General features: G+C 39.1%; 1 protein-coding gene across 3 annotated transcripts in view; it reads right to left on the reverse strand.

The window, feature by feature from the left end:
- The window catches only part of arid4b (AT-rich interaction domain 4B), an 86,528-nt gene that overhangs the window by 21,520 nt on the left and 48,577 nt on the right, over positions 1 to 16,431 (reverse strand). For 2 of the 3 annotated variants that reach the window (XM_060871999.1, XM_060872000.1), the window contains exons 11-13: positions 14,199 to 14,347; positions 9,593 to 9,665; positions 8,534 to 8,628 (exon numbers count right to left, since the gene is read on the reverse strand). In XM_060871999.1, coding sequence (XP_060727982.1) covers positions 8,534 to 8,628; positions 9,593 to 9,665; positions 14,199 to 14,347 — 317 coding nt within the window. Of the gene's footprint in view, positions 1 to 8,533; positions 8,629 to 9,592; positions 9,666 to 14,198; positions 14,348 to 16,033; positions 16,170 to 16,431 lie in introns of all 3 variants that reach the window. The other variant, XM_060872001.1, reaches the window with a different exon arrangement.

Below are 16,431 nucleotides of genomic sequence, written 5' to 3' on the forward strand. Positions count from 1 at the left end.
GAGGATTCTTTGGAGGACCAAATTAATTCCCACCATCAACCTATTTGTTCCAATGCTTACTCTAAAAACAATAATTCAGGGCTCATTAAAGACTCAACCAATTAATTGTTTTAATCCATTTGAAGAAAACTACAAAGAAATTGAAATTTCAAAGAGTTTGGTGTCTTTGATTGTAAAAACTTTACAGGAACAAACAGGTGAGCTTTACTCAAAAGCAAAGCATAACATGCTTTCTGCTTCACTAAAACTGACATCTACATAAATAAAACAGGGCTTTAAGCCAGTAAAAATAACATGGAGTGAGATATGACACCCAACTTAAACATAAGTCTAGTACTTATGACCAAGTACCAGTGAATTATACTTTTAAATATTTGCCAATTTTTTAAAAACTGAAAGTCATCTGCAGAAATCAAGACATTTGTGTTCTTCTAAAGAAATAGTATATATTATCAGAGCCTGACACCTATACATATTTTTCTGATGGAAATTATTTCAAAACCCACCCTTTGTTTAAAATCAAGAGACAGGATTAGGCCTACATTTTGTCATAAGCAGATATATGACTCCATTTCCCAGATCACGGGAGATAATGTAGTGATGCACAATTGATTTTAATGAGCCATTTAGTAGCCATTATTTCTGTCACTGTCTGTCAACTGAAAAGAATGATTCTCAAAGAGTATACAGTGAGAATGATCCTAAGGTAATCCTTTGTGAAAAAGGATAACACAGGAAGGTCCTTTTCTTTCCCAACATCCACACTGAGATGCTGAATATGAGACAGACCCGTATTCTGACCCGTAACAGAAAGACCTGTATTTTGTTTACCTGTTTCCTGAAATTATTTGGTGGCCATAGGCCTCAGAGAGCATGAATATGCAGGGTTGAAGAGATGTTAGCTAGCTACCTGTCCCCTTCCTTTAGGACCTGCACACCAATCCAATCTGGCAGGCCTACCAGGTCAACTTGCTTAAAGACCTGGACTTAAAGACTGGCCATCCTATCTTTACAAGAGGAGGCCCAGTTACCACCACCTCTGGTGTTTCAGGGGTCAGTTGTGCCTAGTGTAGCTCCCACACATTGTTTAGTTTCATTTCATGGGGTGGTCCCTGACAGCATGTGGTCATCAGACATGGCAGAGAGACATAGATGTTTACGCCTCTGTCAGACAGAATGGGAGGCAAATTGGATTCTGTACCCTTTTTCTAGGATTTGGCAGAGGTATGGCAGAGGTTTACGCCTTTGTCAGACGGTCAGCTTGGAAACCTCTGCCATACTGTATGTGTCCCAGTGTGTCCTAGACAACATAAAGGGTACAGAATCCAATTTACCTCCCATCCTGCCCCTTTTCAAGGCCTGTCTCACACTATTGTTGGTACAAAGCAGGTTTTGTTCTTCCAGCATGGATGGCAGTGACTCCTGGACAAAAGTGGCCATATAACAATTTCCCCTTAAATTTTTGATCTGCACACACTGAACTGTACACTGAAGTCATAGTGGTTCAAGATGCTAACATTCAACTGTTTGTGTCTCTAATCAGATCCGAGGACTGGTTTAAAGCAATAGATCTGAAAGACGCATAATTTCATATAGCCAGGTTTCCAGCCAGAACACAAGAAATTCCTCTCTTTCAGGATAGCTTTATCTCCATGCACATTCAAAAAAGTGCCTGAGTCCTGGCTCCTGTGCATCTCCAGGGCATCCACTGAGTCCCAAGGACCTTATGTGAGCGAGCCGAACATCTCAATGTCTGGCTGCCATATCTTTCTTTGCTAAGATACAAGCCCAGGAGATGCAAAGGAGCCAGGGTCAGTCTGAGTCTGAACCCAACAAAGAGAAGAGTGTGCTTTCTCCTTCTCAGAGAACAATCTTCCTAAGGGTAATTTGCCATTCGACCACAATGCGGGATTTGCTTTTGTCCTGCTCAGGTGCTCAACTTTCCTAAAATGTATCATTTAGACCTCATCATAGTACAAAGGCAGCACTAGTAAAAGTTGTAAAAGACCTTTCTACTGGACTCTGATCAGGGTTATGTCTCCTTAAAGAGGCTGCATGCCTTTAGTGTAGTGTAGCTATTGACACCGTTGATCACTGGCTCTGAATACACATACAGACAATCCATGGGTCACAGGAGGGGTGGGATGTTGATCGGTACTGGCTTGGGATAGGTGTCATCACTCTTCTCAACCAATGAGAGCATTTGGATTGGGCCTAAGACTGCTGCATAGTTCACACATACCGGAACAGAAAAGAACTCGCATTGACAGAAAAATGGAGAAAAGTACCAAACTCATGCTGAATAAATGCTCATTTTAAATCTCTTCCAGACACTGAAGTTGATAGAACAAAAGTTATTTGTGACCACTGCAAATTTGAATCACTGGAGTACTTTAAGTCTAAAGTATCACCTAAATGCAACACACATCGTTGAAGCCAGCAAATCACTCACTAAAACAAACAGTAGAGGGAGGCTTTGGCAGATTGCGGTGGATGCGGCGTGTGGATGCGGCGTGTGGGAGAAAAATAGAGAAAAACAAACGTGCTCTTGATTATCTCTAGATCTCTTGACCATCTCTTTAGTTTTATCAACTTTCAGAGACAGGCTGTTGGCTCTAGACCTGGCAGTTAGCTGTTGCACCTCCTCTCTGTATGCTGACTTGTCGTTCTTGCTGATGAGACCCACCACGGTTGTGTCATCGGCAAACTTGATATGTGCATTGCTACACAAACGTGAGTCAGCAAGGTGAACAGCAGTGGTCTGAGCACACAGCGCTGAGGGGCTCCAGCGCTCAGTGTGGTGGTGCTGGACATGCTTTTCCCGATCCGGACTGACTGAGATCCAGATATACTCTATGAACAGAATTTGTACGCAAGTGTCTTTATTGTCCAGGTGGGTGAGGGTTAAATGAAGGGCTGTGGCAATGGCATCGTCTATGGAGCTTTCTGGACGATACATAGTCAAGCTTCTTGAAGAACTTCATTACAATGGGTTTGAGTGTGACGGGACGATAGTCATTGAGGCAGGACACTGTAGACTTCTTTGGCACGGGGGCGATAGTGGTTGTCTTCTGGGAGGGAGGCATCACTATCTCAGGCAGTTAAAGCTGTCTTGTAATTCGTGATCACCTGTATGCCCCGCCACATGCGCCACTGTCCTGAAAGTGGCTGCGGAATGTCTGGGCATGTGCGCACTTTGCTTCTCTGATGGCTCGGGACAGTTTGGCCCTTGCTGTTCTTAGGGCCGTTCTGTCCCTTGTTATAAAGGCTAGGTCTCTAGTCTTCAGCATCGCACGCACATAGCAGTCATCCACAGCTTCTTGTTGGAACACGTGGTGATTGCCTTGGAGACAGTCAATGCACTTGCCGATGTAGCTGTTCACTGATGCCATGTATTCCTCCAAGCTGACTGAGTCGCCATTGGTTTCAGCATCCCTGAAAATGTTCCAGTCAATGCACTTAAAGCAGTTCTGAAGAGCAGCGGTGGCTCCTGAAAATCACCTGCTTCAGAACCAATTTAGAGCATCTGACAAGTGGTCTGTATTCTGGAATAACAGACGTGGTCTAAGAAGCCGAGGTGGGGGTGGGGCTTCACATGATATGTGCCGGGAATGTTAGGGGAAAACGTGCTGGATCTTGTTTACACAATCATTGCAAAGTCCACATACTGATGGAATTTAGGGAGCACTGATTTGAGATTTGCATGATTACCACTCTGGCGATGAAACAGTCCGTTGAAGTGAATATTCTGCAGATTGCTAATAGCCCCATAGAGTTCACATAGAACCTCTTTAGCATTAGCGCTTGGGGGAATGTACACTCTGACAATGAAAACCGCCTGCTTACTGCGCTTCCGCTTCCTCAAGCACTGCTTTCAGTGTCCCCTATCCTGGTCCCTGGTATCAGGGGACGCCGAGGACTGGAGGCCTGGTCTCCGCAGCAAGCAGAGTTCGCAAAGCCTTTCCAACACTTCATCATGTGGGTGTGTTGTTGAACGATTTCTGTACTGTATTAACTTCTGGCAGTTGTATATATGAACACCGCTGTCAAATTTAAACATTATTCAATAATGACAAAAGTAAACACAACATGCAGTTTTTAAATGAAGGTTTTTATTATTAAGCAAAGACAAAATCCTACCCACATGGCCCTGTTTGAAAAAGTGTTGAGGCGGAGTTCCAGGACAAAAATCACTGCTGAGCAAAAAGAACATAAAGGCTCGTCTCATATTTGCCAGAAAACATCTTAATGATCCCAAGACTTTTGGGAAAAATACTGGTGAGACAAAAGTTGAATTTTTTATAGGTGTATCCCATTACATCTGGTAACATAGAATGTCAAAAAAAAAAAAAGTAACACAGCATGTCAATAATGTATAAAGTGTGATGGTCTGGGGCTGTTTTGCTGCTTCAGGACCTGTAAGACTTGCTGTGATAAATGGAACCATGAATTCTGTTTACTAAAAAATCCTGAATGACAATGTGCAGCCCTCTGTTTATGACCTCAACCTGAAGCAAACTCTGCAGAAGGACAATGATCTATAATACACCAGCAAGTCTACCTCTGAATGGCTAAAGAAAAACAAAATAAAGGCTTTGGAGTGGCCTAGTCAAAGTATTGACCTGAATCCTATTGAGATGCTGTGGCATGAACCTAAAAAGGTGGTCCATGCTTAAAAACCCTGCAATATGGCTGAATTACAACAATTCTGCAAAGATGCTTGCAAGTTATTGCAAACGCTTGATTGCAGTTCTTGTTGCTAAGGGTGACCAAACAAGTAATCAGGTTTAGGGGCAAGCACATTGAGAGCATTCTGAGCAGCTGCATCACTGTCTGGCTTGGGAACTGCACCATCTCAGATCACAAGACCCTGCAGCGGATAGTGAGGACAGCTGAGAAGATCATTGGAGTCTCTCTTCCCTCTATCATGGACATTTACACCACACGCTGCATCCGCAAAGCCAACAGCATTGTGGATAACCCCACACACCCCTCACACTCTTCACCCTCCTGCCATCTGGAAAAATGTACCGAAGCATTCGGGTCCTCACGACCAGACTTTGGAAGAGTTTCTTTCCACAAGCCATCAGACTCCTTAACAACTGAACTGAACTGTACTGAGCACAACACACACACATCAACTGTATGGACTGCACAGACCTACACCATATACACAATCTTACAATATATATCCATCAAACTGTTTTTCCTCTTTGCACATGCTGTCTCACATTTCAGTCGATTGCTGTTTTGCACAATCCTTTACAATATCTCAGGTAACTGCTGCTATAATACTGTGTTCATTCCAGTATTTTGCACACGCAATATTGTTTGAACATACAGTATTAACACTGGTCGGCACTGTTTCTGTTTATTGTCTGTTTAAAAATACAAGACAATACACAATAGCACTATGCACAATAAACATTTCTGAAGACATAAATGGAAAATGTACCAAATTTATATCAGCAGGATCTTTTAATTGGAGGTCCAAAGTAAGTTAACAAAGACAATTGTTATTTCAACATTCATTCATTTCCTACCACTTATCCGAACTTCTCGGGTCACGGGGAGCTTGTGGCTCTCTCAGGCGTCATTGGGCATCAAGGCAGGATATACCCTGGACGGAGTGCCAACCCATCGCAGGGCACACACACACACACTCATTCACTCACGCAATCACACACTACGGACAATTTTCCAGAGATGCCAATCAACCTACCATGCATGTCTTTGGACCGGGGGAGGAAACCGGAGTACCCGGAGGAAACCCCAGAGGCACGGGGAGAACATGCAAACTCCACACACACAAGGTGGAGGCGGGAATCGAACCCCCAACCCTAGAGGTGTGAGGCGAATGTGCTAACCACTAAGCCACCATGCCCCCCCCTTATTTCAACATAGATATTGTAATTCCAAAGGAAAAAACAGAAAACCAGCATGTGCACTAATATTGGCACCCCTCCTTAATATTTGGTTGCACACCCTTTGTCAGCGATGACAGCCTCCAAACGGCCTCCAGTACCAGATGCAGCAAAGCAGCACCACAGCATTATGGATCCTCCACCATGCTTGACTGTTGGTATGGTGTTCTTTTCCTTAAAGGCTTCATTGCGCCGTCCTTAAACATACTGTTTGTGTGCATTACCAAAAAGCTCCACTTTTGTTTCATCTGTCCATAAAACATTGTCCCAGAAGGCTTGAGGTTTGTCCAGGTTCTCTTTCGTGAAGACCAATCATTCCTTTTCTTCAGCAATGGGGTCTTCCTTGGCAATTGTTGAAACAATTACACCAGACTGCTCCAGGTTGGTCTTCAGGTCTTTAGATTTTTGACATGGTGTTTTTTCCACCATTCGCACCAACCTTCGAAGACTTCTGTCATCAATTTTTCTCTTCTCCCCATGTCCAGGGAGGTTCTTAACAGTTCCATGCCTGGAAAACTTCTTAATTTAAAAAACATTACGCACCATTAAAACAGGGATACCAAGGTCTTTGGAGATGGCCTTATACCCTTTGGAGGTCTTGTGCTTGCAAATAATAGCATTTCTGGTGTCCTCAGACAGCTCCTTTGTCTTTACCATTGTCACACAAGAAGAGGGAATAACGAGTGGCTTTTTAAAACACCAAAATGATCATTCATTGGCTAATTCATGTCACATGGGTTGAGGCAATTCATCACAGGTGATCCTCATTTGTGATTTGCAACGGGTGAGCCAAATTTGGTTTCCATACTGATTTGCAGCAAAGGGTGCCAATACCATTGACACGGCAAGCATTATGTTTTCCTCATAATTTTTATCTTTTTAAATGTTCTTTATCATTTGCTGTTTTGAATCAAACACAAGCTATCTTTAGTAATATGTTTCACTTGATAAATTTCCTTCAGTAGATATTCCACAATATGTACATAAACTTCATGGGTGCCAATAATGGTGAGCAGGACTGTACTTACTAAGTCCTTAGCTCTGTCTTTGTTTTATGTAGCACCATGGTCCTGGAGAAATGTTGTCTCATTTCACTGTGTACTGCAACAGCTAGATATGGTTGAAATGACAATAAAAGCTTCTTGACTTGACTTTTTCACACAGGGCTATCTAAGTTTGGATGTTTAGTTTTTCACACCACTGTATATAAGGTCATTGAACTTTACAAAGCAGGAAAAGGCTATAAAAAGATATCTAAACAGTACTGTTCAAACTCCGATAAAGAAGTGGAAATGGTTCTGTGATACTAAGCCACAGTCTTTTACACCAAGAACGATTTCACCCAATTGTTCAGGATGTATAGAAAAACCCATTAACAACTTTGAGAGAAATACTGAATGCTCTGGAAAAAAGTGGTAGTGTTGTTTCAAGGAGCACAATAAGTTTAAATGGATTTATTAATTCTAAATATTTATTACATCTCACAAAATATAAGTGGTACGTAATGATATGGCTGAAATTTTTCTGCTTATCAGTCTCATCTTATATGCCCCATTTTCTGCTTATCAGTCGCCGGTTACTGAAGAGGAATCCAGCAGACCAGCACAAGACAGCAACCTCTGTTTTCGTCCGACGAAGAATAAAAAAAGTCGAACGTTTTATCAAACACATTTTTCATTGATATCGATCACATGTCTATCGCGATACATATCTTTATCGTTTTATCACCCAGCCCTATACATATCGTCGCTGTCAGGCGGAATCCTCGTATCTCCAAAACCGTTATTTTTCAGGAAATTAAAAAACGCCGTACCTCATCTGCAGTGCACAGGGTTTAGTCCGCGTTGCAGTGGATTGTCTTGCGCTAAATTCCTGTCCTCAGACGAGCACCAGAACTAGCGGGGGTCAAGAATTTTTTCCTTTGAGCCCAGTGTTTTGAAGACATTTACCTCAGAAGACGTGTTGATTCGTTGCGACTCTTCTTGAGGAGAAATATGCCGCGAAGCTCTCCCGCAGAGTGAGGAAGAGGTGGACAGTTGAAGTGTCCAATGGAGTTATGAGATTTGCGCTCAAGCTATTTTCAAGACTTTAGATTGGTTAATAACTTGTAAAAATATCAGACCCACGTGGGGACTGACCAATAGCATCGATATGTGAAAAAATATGAAATTGACAAAATTCGGACATACGAGGTTTTCGCCTGACAGCGACGATATAAAATGTTCAATATGTAAATTTATTGTACATAAAATGTGATGTAATGCATCATTACACCCATACAGTTAATAAGCACAGTTCAACTAACAATTTCATTACAAATTGGTGGCAAAGCAAACGTTTAAGTGGCTCTGTACATGTTTCAGACCAACTTTTTCGTCTGTAGTGGCTGACGGCAAGTTTAATTCCTATGTGCACCTTACAAAATGAGATGTAATACAATTAAATCTAATTAAATTAGACTAAATACTAAAGTTCCAAGGTAATGCTGAAATTTGTGCGTGATCTCAAGAAATAGGCTTGTGACATTTTTTTCCCAGTAATATCTGAGTAATAGCCTGTCTCTAATTAAAATATTGCTTTAAAGTGAAAAATAATAACCAAGTACTCACACTGTCAAATCCTCCAAGTCTGTGAACCAGCCTGAAGAGTTTAAATAGGTTCAGATTTCTGTAGCCCAGCACTGGTCTTTTGTTTATGGGTGTCCCTTGACAGAAAATGGGTTAAAAACTATTAGTAAACTGAGTAAAACATGATTGCATCAACAATTACATATTCCTGACATGCAGGTCTTTAAAAAGAAAACAAATTAAACAGATCTATTTCTTCCTATTTTACACTGAAATTGTGTTTTTTTTTGCCAGGAAAGCTTTCTTCCAAGTGTATAATTTCTGCCTATTTCTGGATCTATTTAAAAAAGCTCACAACTCTCTCAGTGCTTAGTCTTTTGGCAATTTTGAGCAACCGCCTTGTTGATGGTGGTTAAATCTCAGATAATACAAAAAAAATCAGTGCACCTTATTAGGGACACTTTCTAGTCACTAAATTGCTAATCAGTTGAGAAGAAGGTTAATGCATACGATGATGTAGATATAGAATCATGTAGATATGGGTCAGCAGCTTCAGGCAACCTCCACTTAAGCATCAAAATAAGAAAAAAATATACTGTGTATTCTATGACTCTTGATCTCCTGGGATTTTTACACTGTTTATTGATAAGAGTGATGAAGTATGTAACTGGATGAAACAAAGATGATGTCTAGAAAATCCTACTGAAACAGCATGTTCTTATTATGGATTTATCAAAATAACTTCAGTGTCTCATAGCAACTTTTACACATGACTCTGCATATCATTCATTAATTCTGAGCGGTCATATCCCTTCTGCACACTTATGCAACAAAGTTTTCTTTTCTTTTATCTTTTTTAGTTGAATTTCATTAGTTATGTCACATTAAAATATCTGACATAATTCATCTGGTCTGTACATTACAAAACCTTGCATTTACTAACAGGGTGTATTTTACACAGTAGACTGGTTTAACACAGTAAAATCAGGTTTTATACTGTAAAATCTGGCAAAAAAAAAAATACAAATGAATTAACTCTGCTGTTCCAAAACTCCTTTTATTAAGATCCTTTTATTATCAGCAGTTTTTGATGGTGCTTACCTCTATCCTCCATGAATTTGTAAAGCTGTTGGAGGAAATTCTCCCTCTCCTCTGGGAAGGGCTCCAACTCTTCCTAAAAAATGGAAAATACATTAATTTAAAAAATATTGAGGGACAGGAGAAGGTATATAACAGCCTTTTCAAAACATTTTACATCCCACTTGAGATCAGAGTTGTAAATTATATAAGCATGTCTTAGTCACTAATTAATTAATTAATTAGGAAAACTAATTGACCTATGAATTGAGGAAGCAAACATTTAAAATATGTGGATATAAAAACTCCTATTAAAATGTGAGATTCTTGTGACTAAAAATTAATAAACAAAATCAATAAAACCATGAAAAATCAATTCAGAACCTTTTCCACTTTTAAGATGATAGAGCAATCAACAAAAATCAAGTGAAAAAAGAAATAGAAATATTTTAGGGAAAAAACATAAAACAAAAAACTTTCAAAACTGGTTATACTAGTGTGTACACTATAATGGAGATGTGTAATTGAGCTCAGAAATTATTAATTGCATTTAAACTCATGTCAGAAGTTGTCATACATGTGTCATCAATCAATAAATTATTTTTATTTACCCAAAATAATCAGTTTTTTCAATAGAAATGAATTGACCTCTTCCATCAACTTGACTACTTGCATGGTGCACCAAGCTTACAAAGCTTATCCATTTGATAAACTGATTAGACCAAAATAGACCTGTAGCATAATAATAAAATATATATTTGATTAAATAAATAAATAAATAAATAAATAAAAACACGTTTATCACAAAAAGAACACCGTCATCCTATGGGCTGCTTCTCTTCAGCTGGGATTTGGGCTTTGTTTGGGGATTCTGCTTGTTGTAAGTGAAATAATGAGAGAATAACACACCTGGCAATGAAATAGCTAAGCATATGCATTTGTATATACAGTCATTTTATATAGTTCAAGTTTAGGACCCCCTGACAATTTCCATGATTTTCATTTATAAATATTTGGGTGTTTGGATCAGCAATTTCATTTTGATTTATCAAATAACTGAAGGACACAGTAATATTTCAGTAGTGAAATGAGATTTATTGGATTAACAGAAAATGTACAATATGCATCAAAATGAAATTAGACAGGTGCATAAATTTGGGCACCCTTGCCATTTTGTTGATTTGAATACCAGTAACTACTTAGCACTGATTAATTGGACCACACAATTGGTTTGGTGAGCTCAATAAGCCTTAAACTTCATAGACAGGTGCATCCAATCATCAGAAAAGGTATTTAAGGTGGCCAGTTGCAAGTTGTTGTTCTTGACTATCCTCTGAAGAGTGGCAAAATGGAGGCCTCAAAACAACTTTCAAATGACCTGAAAACAAAGGTTGTTCAAGATTATGGTTTAGGGGAAGGCTGCAAAAAGGTATCGCAGAGATGTAAGCTGTCAGTGTCCACTGTGAGGAAATGGAAGACCACAGGCACAGTTCTTGTTAAGGCCAGAAGTGGCAGGCCACGTAAAATATTGGAGAGGCAAAGGTGAAGGATGGTGAGAATGGTCAAAACAGCCCACAGACCACCTCCAAAGAACTACAACTTGCTGCAGATGATGTCACTGTGCATCGTTCAACAATTCAGTGAACTTTGCACAAGGTGAAGCTATACGGGAGTGATGCGAAAGAAGCCTTTTCTGCACACATGCCACAAACTGAGTCGCTTGAGGTATGCAAATGCACATTTGGACAAGCCATTCATTCAAGCTTCATTTTGGAATAAGGTGCTGTGGAATGATGAAACAAAGATTGAGTTATTTGGTCATAACAAGGGGCTTTATGCATGGCGGCAAAAGAACACAGCATTTCAAGAAAAACACTTGCTACCCACAGTAAAATTTGGTGAAGGTTCCATCATGCTGTGGGGCTGTGTGGCCAGTGCCGGTACTGGGAATCTGGTTAAAGTTGAGGGTTGCATGGATTCCACTCAATATCAGCAGATTCTTGAGAATACAGTAATGTTGAGGAATCAGTCACAAAGTTGAAGTTATGCCAGGGCTGGATACTTCAACAAGACAACGACCCAAAACACTGCTCAAAATCTACTCGGGCATTTATGCAGAGGAACAAGTACAATGTTCTGGAATGACCATCCCAGTCCCCAGACCTGAATATCATTGAACATCTGTGGGGTGATCTGAAGCGGGCTGTCCATGCTCGACAACCATCAAACCTAAATAAACTGGAGATGTTTTGTAAGGAGGAATGGTCCAAAATACATTCATCCAGAATCCAGACACTCATTACAGGCTATAGGAAGCGTCTAGAGTCTGTGATTTCTGCTAAAGGAGGCGCTACTAAATATTGATGTGATTTTTCTGTTGGGGTGCCCAAATTTATGCACCTGTCTAATTTGTTTTGATGCATATTGCGCATTTTCTGTTAATCCAATAAACCTCATTTCACTACTGAATTATTACTATGTCCTACAGTTATTTGATACAGTATATCAAAATGAAATTGCTGATCCAAACACCTAAATACTGTGGAAGTGACTGGAAGAAGAGTATACTGTCACACTAGAGCATTGTGAGAAACTAGTGATTTTTGACAGCTGTAACCCTTACCATTTTAGCCATAATCATCTTTTGTGCTACAGCGGTTAATGTTGTCTAATTCAGATCATTGTTTACCACAACATAAAAGAATTTGTTAAAGTGCCTTGTTTTTTTTTTAAAACATGCTCGTATCATAGTGGTATACCCACAGATAATATTCTTGAATAAATTAGGTGTTTAGAAATTCTCTAACTTTGATCTCCACTGAACATCGAATAAATGTCAATAAAACTAAAGAGATGGTTGTTGACTTCATACGAGCACAGAGCGACCACTCTCCACTGAACATCGATGGATCATCTGTAGAGATTTGTCAAGAGCACCAAATTTCTTGGTGTTCATCTAACGGAGAACTTCACCTGGTCACTCAACACCAGCTCCATCACCAAGAGAGCCCAGCAGTGTCATACTTCATACGAAGGCTGAGAAAGGCACATCTCCCTCCCCCATCCTGACTACTTTTTACAGATGGACCATTGAGAGCATTCTAAGCAGCTGCATCACTGTCTGGTTTGGGAACTGCACCATCTCGGATCACAAGATCCTGCAGCGGATAGTGAGGACAGCTGAGAAGATCATTGGAGTCTCTTTTCCCTCTATCATGGACATTTACACCACACACTGCATCTGCAAAGCCAACAGCATTATGGATGACCCCACACACCCCTCACACACTCTCTTCACCCTCCTGTCGTCTGGAAAAAGGTACCAAAGTATGCAGACACTCACAACCAGACTGTGTAACAGTTTCTTTCCACAAGCCATGAGACTCCTTAATAACTGAACTTTACTGAGCACAACACTCACATGCACATCAACTGTATGGACTGCACAGACCTACACCAAATACACACACTTCCAATATATATCCATCAATCTGTTTACATGCTGTTTTTGCATACTCTTTGCACATGCTGTCTCACATTTCAGTCGTTTGCTGTTTTGCACAATACTTTACAATATCTCAGGTTACTGCACACACAATATTGTTGAACATACAGTATTTACACTGGTCGGCGCTGTCTCTCTTTATTGTCTTTTTGGTACTGTCTTGTCATTTTTTGTCTGCACTGTCTTTTGTCCTGCACTGTCTTGTCTGTCTTGTTTGTCTTGTCCTGCAATGTTTGTGCCAGGCTGCACAGTTGCACTTTATCTGTCTAGGACTACTTACTAAGTCCTTAGCTCTGTCTTTGTTTTCATGTAGCACCATGGTCCTGGAGAAACGGTGTCTCATTTCACTGTGTACTGCAACAGCTATATACAGTATGGTTTAAATGACAATAAATGCTTCTTGACTTGACATATTCATTTATATACAGTACTGTGCAGAAGTTTAAGGGTTTATTTTTCTTTCAAAAATAAAAGTGTTCATTTATTTTTATCAATTTGCAAAATGGAATTAAACAAAATAATCCAAATAAAATCATTAACATTAAATTCAATAACTGAAAAAGACATAGCTGTGTATGAGGCTTAAATTCTAGTGTGGTACATCCAAATTCTCCTTCTAAGGTGAGGTTGTTGAAGACAATCTCTTGTTGCATGTCTTGTTGCTTTGCTCAGTCTTGCCACTGTGTATGGCCTCTGATACAAAACTGTCTTCCCCAACCGCTCACAGTTGTTCCTGTTTCAGTTAATCGCTGTGTTTCAACCTACATATGACTTTGATGATCATTAGCACTTGCTTGGTATAACTGGTTAATCATTCACCTGGCTTTGTGCCAATGTAGTGAGAGTAAAAATTTATGCTGGTTTGAAGCCAAAGGCTAGTCACACCAAATATTGATTTGGTTTAAATTTTCTTCTATTCACTCATTTTGCATATTGTAAATTGCAAAAAAAAAAACAAAAAAAAAAACAAATAATATATATTTTTGAAGGCATTCTTACTTTTCAGCATTTCACACATGCCTAAAACATTTGCAGAATACTATATACAAGTGTGTGTGTATTATGATGGAATACTGTGTTGGTATAAGGTTACTTTGAATTTCCATGGTTATTTGAATGTTTTACCTCTTCCTCCTCACTGCTGCCACCGTCCTCATGCACCTTTTCTTCCTCCTCTTCATTTTCTTCACTGCTGGAACTTTCATCCTTAACCTCAGTCTTCCATGCACTAGGCACAGTACCATTGCACTGGAAATCCCATGCTACATTCAGCACTGATTAAACCAATACACACACAAACATGATAACAGGTTACAGGATTAGTGAAGACCACCTTAATAAATATTTCAACCTTTAACAGTTACCTGTCTAACCTAGATTTATAACTTTCATAAGTATCGTCTGGCTGCATAAAATATGTATTGCATATAGTTGCATTAATTTTACTTCAGCTGCCTTTCTTCAGACTCTGATGTGCTCATTATTCTCAAAAATAAGTGATGTGGCCACTAGAGGTCCATAGTCATTTGAGACACTATAGGCAAGTGGGCTTACTATTCTTTAGTACAGAAATGACAATTTTTTTTTGTCTTGGCTACAAAATAATAAATAAATAATAACATAAATAGCCAGGACCTCTGTCTGGGCAAGCTGCTTTAGTACCCTTATGTTTACACACATCAGAGCCCTCCAAACCTACAAGACTCCTTGGACAACCTGACATTTTTCCATTGCCGAAGAGACCAATCTTTATGCTCCCTAGCAAATTGAAGCATTTTTTCAAGCTAACTCACTTCATAAGGCTAAACACAAGTTTAGTCTTAATCCTGTAAACAATAGATGGACACAGACTTTAAAGAAATGAAGATTCTGGGATCTTAAGACAGCTGTGCATAAACAAGTGCTCTTAAACATCATGAAACAGAAGCAATGTACAGTAATATAGAAGAATGCCAAAATTTCTTGATGTAAGAATAATAAATAACTACAGAAAATATTATAAATATGTGTACATGTTACTACGTTATGCTGTGTCCTTTTTCCCTCATCTGATTTGACCGTTTGTTACCTCCTTGGACAAAAAATTCCATATTAAAATCACATGTGTTCTTTTGTCTTCACCTGAGGTTATTTGTACATAGCCCCTTTCAATGTGTCCGTGTTGATGCCATTTTGGACATTATTTTCATGCTCTTAAAAGGTAGCGCTGCACTGTTAAATGTTCACACTGATAAAAAGCTACAGTGCATATAAAAAATCTACACACAATTGTAAATATGCTAGGTTTCTGATGGAAAAGGGATTAAGCGATATCATATCAGAACGTTTTCCACCCTTGATGTAAATTACAATTCATAAAAAATAAGGGGAAAACAAAAGTTTTATTAGAAATAGACAAAATAAAGTTAGAATAACTTTTTGCATGGGAATATTGTTTTTTAATTGGGGATGTGGATGTGTTCAATATTAACCAAGGAATTATTATATGGCTGTCAACAATAAAATAACTCTTCAAATCTTGGTTTCATCTGACTGCTATATAGTCAACAAAGAGCTTACATTGCAAGCAGGGTAACTCACTTGTTGAAAGCAACCATCTGGTAATTCTAAATTTCCAATACATAAGATGAACCATAGAACATATTAAAGGCCATCATCATCAAATAGAGAAAATCTTTATCTTGGTTTCATTTTTCACATTTATCAAAAAACCTGTCATTTTAAAAAGGGTGTGTAGAGTTTTTAAATCCATTGTACATTACTAATATTAATTATTGCATTATAGCTGTTCCATGGCTCAATAAAACCACATTTCTGGTCTTATATCTCTTCAACTGTCGGACCAGTGGAAATTAGAATCCAGCTCTGAAAAACATCCAGTGCTCCATGAATTCACCCAATGCACCTACTAGCACTGTGTGAGTGGAAAGGGTAACTGTGTGACCAATGCAGATGCTCACCTGGCTTAAAGCTCACTTCTGCTTTTGGATCCATTTCCTTTTTGAAGCACCACAATGACATCAACAAGAACAATATATCCCTTCAAAACTTCTAAAAGGTCAAGACATAAACCTAGCAGGAAGGCTGCAAATAGACCTATGGCAACAAACAGCACAAAAAACAAAACTAAACTAAATCATCACAAACTACGTGGCACGTGTTAGGGTCTGATAAGACAAAAATATATAACAAATCCAAAATTTCAAAGGTATATTTGGTACAAAAACACAGTAACAAAAACACCACATCCACAATGTAACATGTTGGTAGCAGTGTCATATTTTAGGGCTGCTTTTTCTGAGCCAAAAATACTTTTATCAAGGAGGGAATCATTAATAGCTACAAATGGATTTTATAG

The sequence above is a fragment of the Tachysurus vachellii genome, chromosome 6 (genome assembly GCF_030014155.1).
Source record: "Tachysurus vachellii isolate PV-2020 chromosome 6, HZAU_Pvac_v1, whole genome shotgun sequence".
Lineage (NCBI taxonomy): Eukaryota > Metazoa > Chordata > Actinopteri > Siluriformes > Bagridae > Tachysurus > Tachysurus vachellii.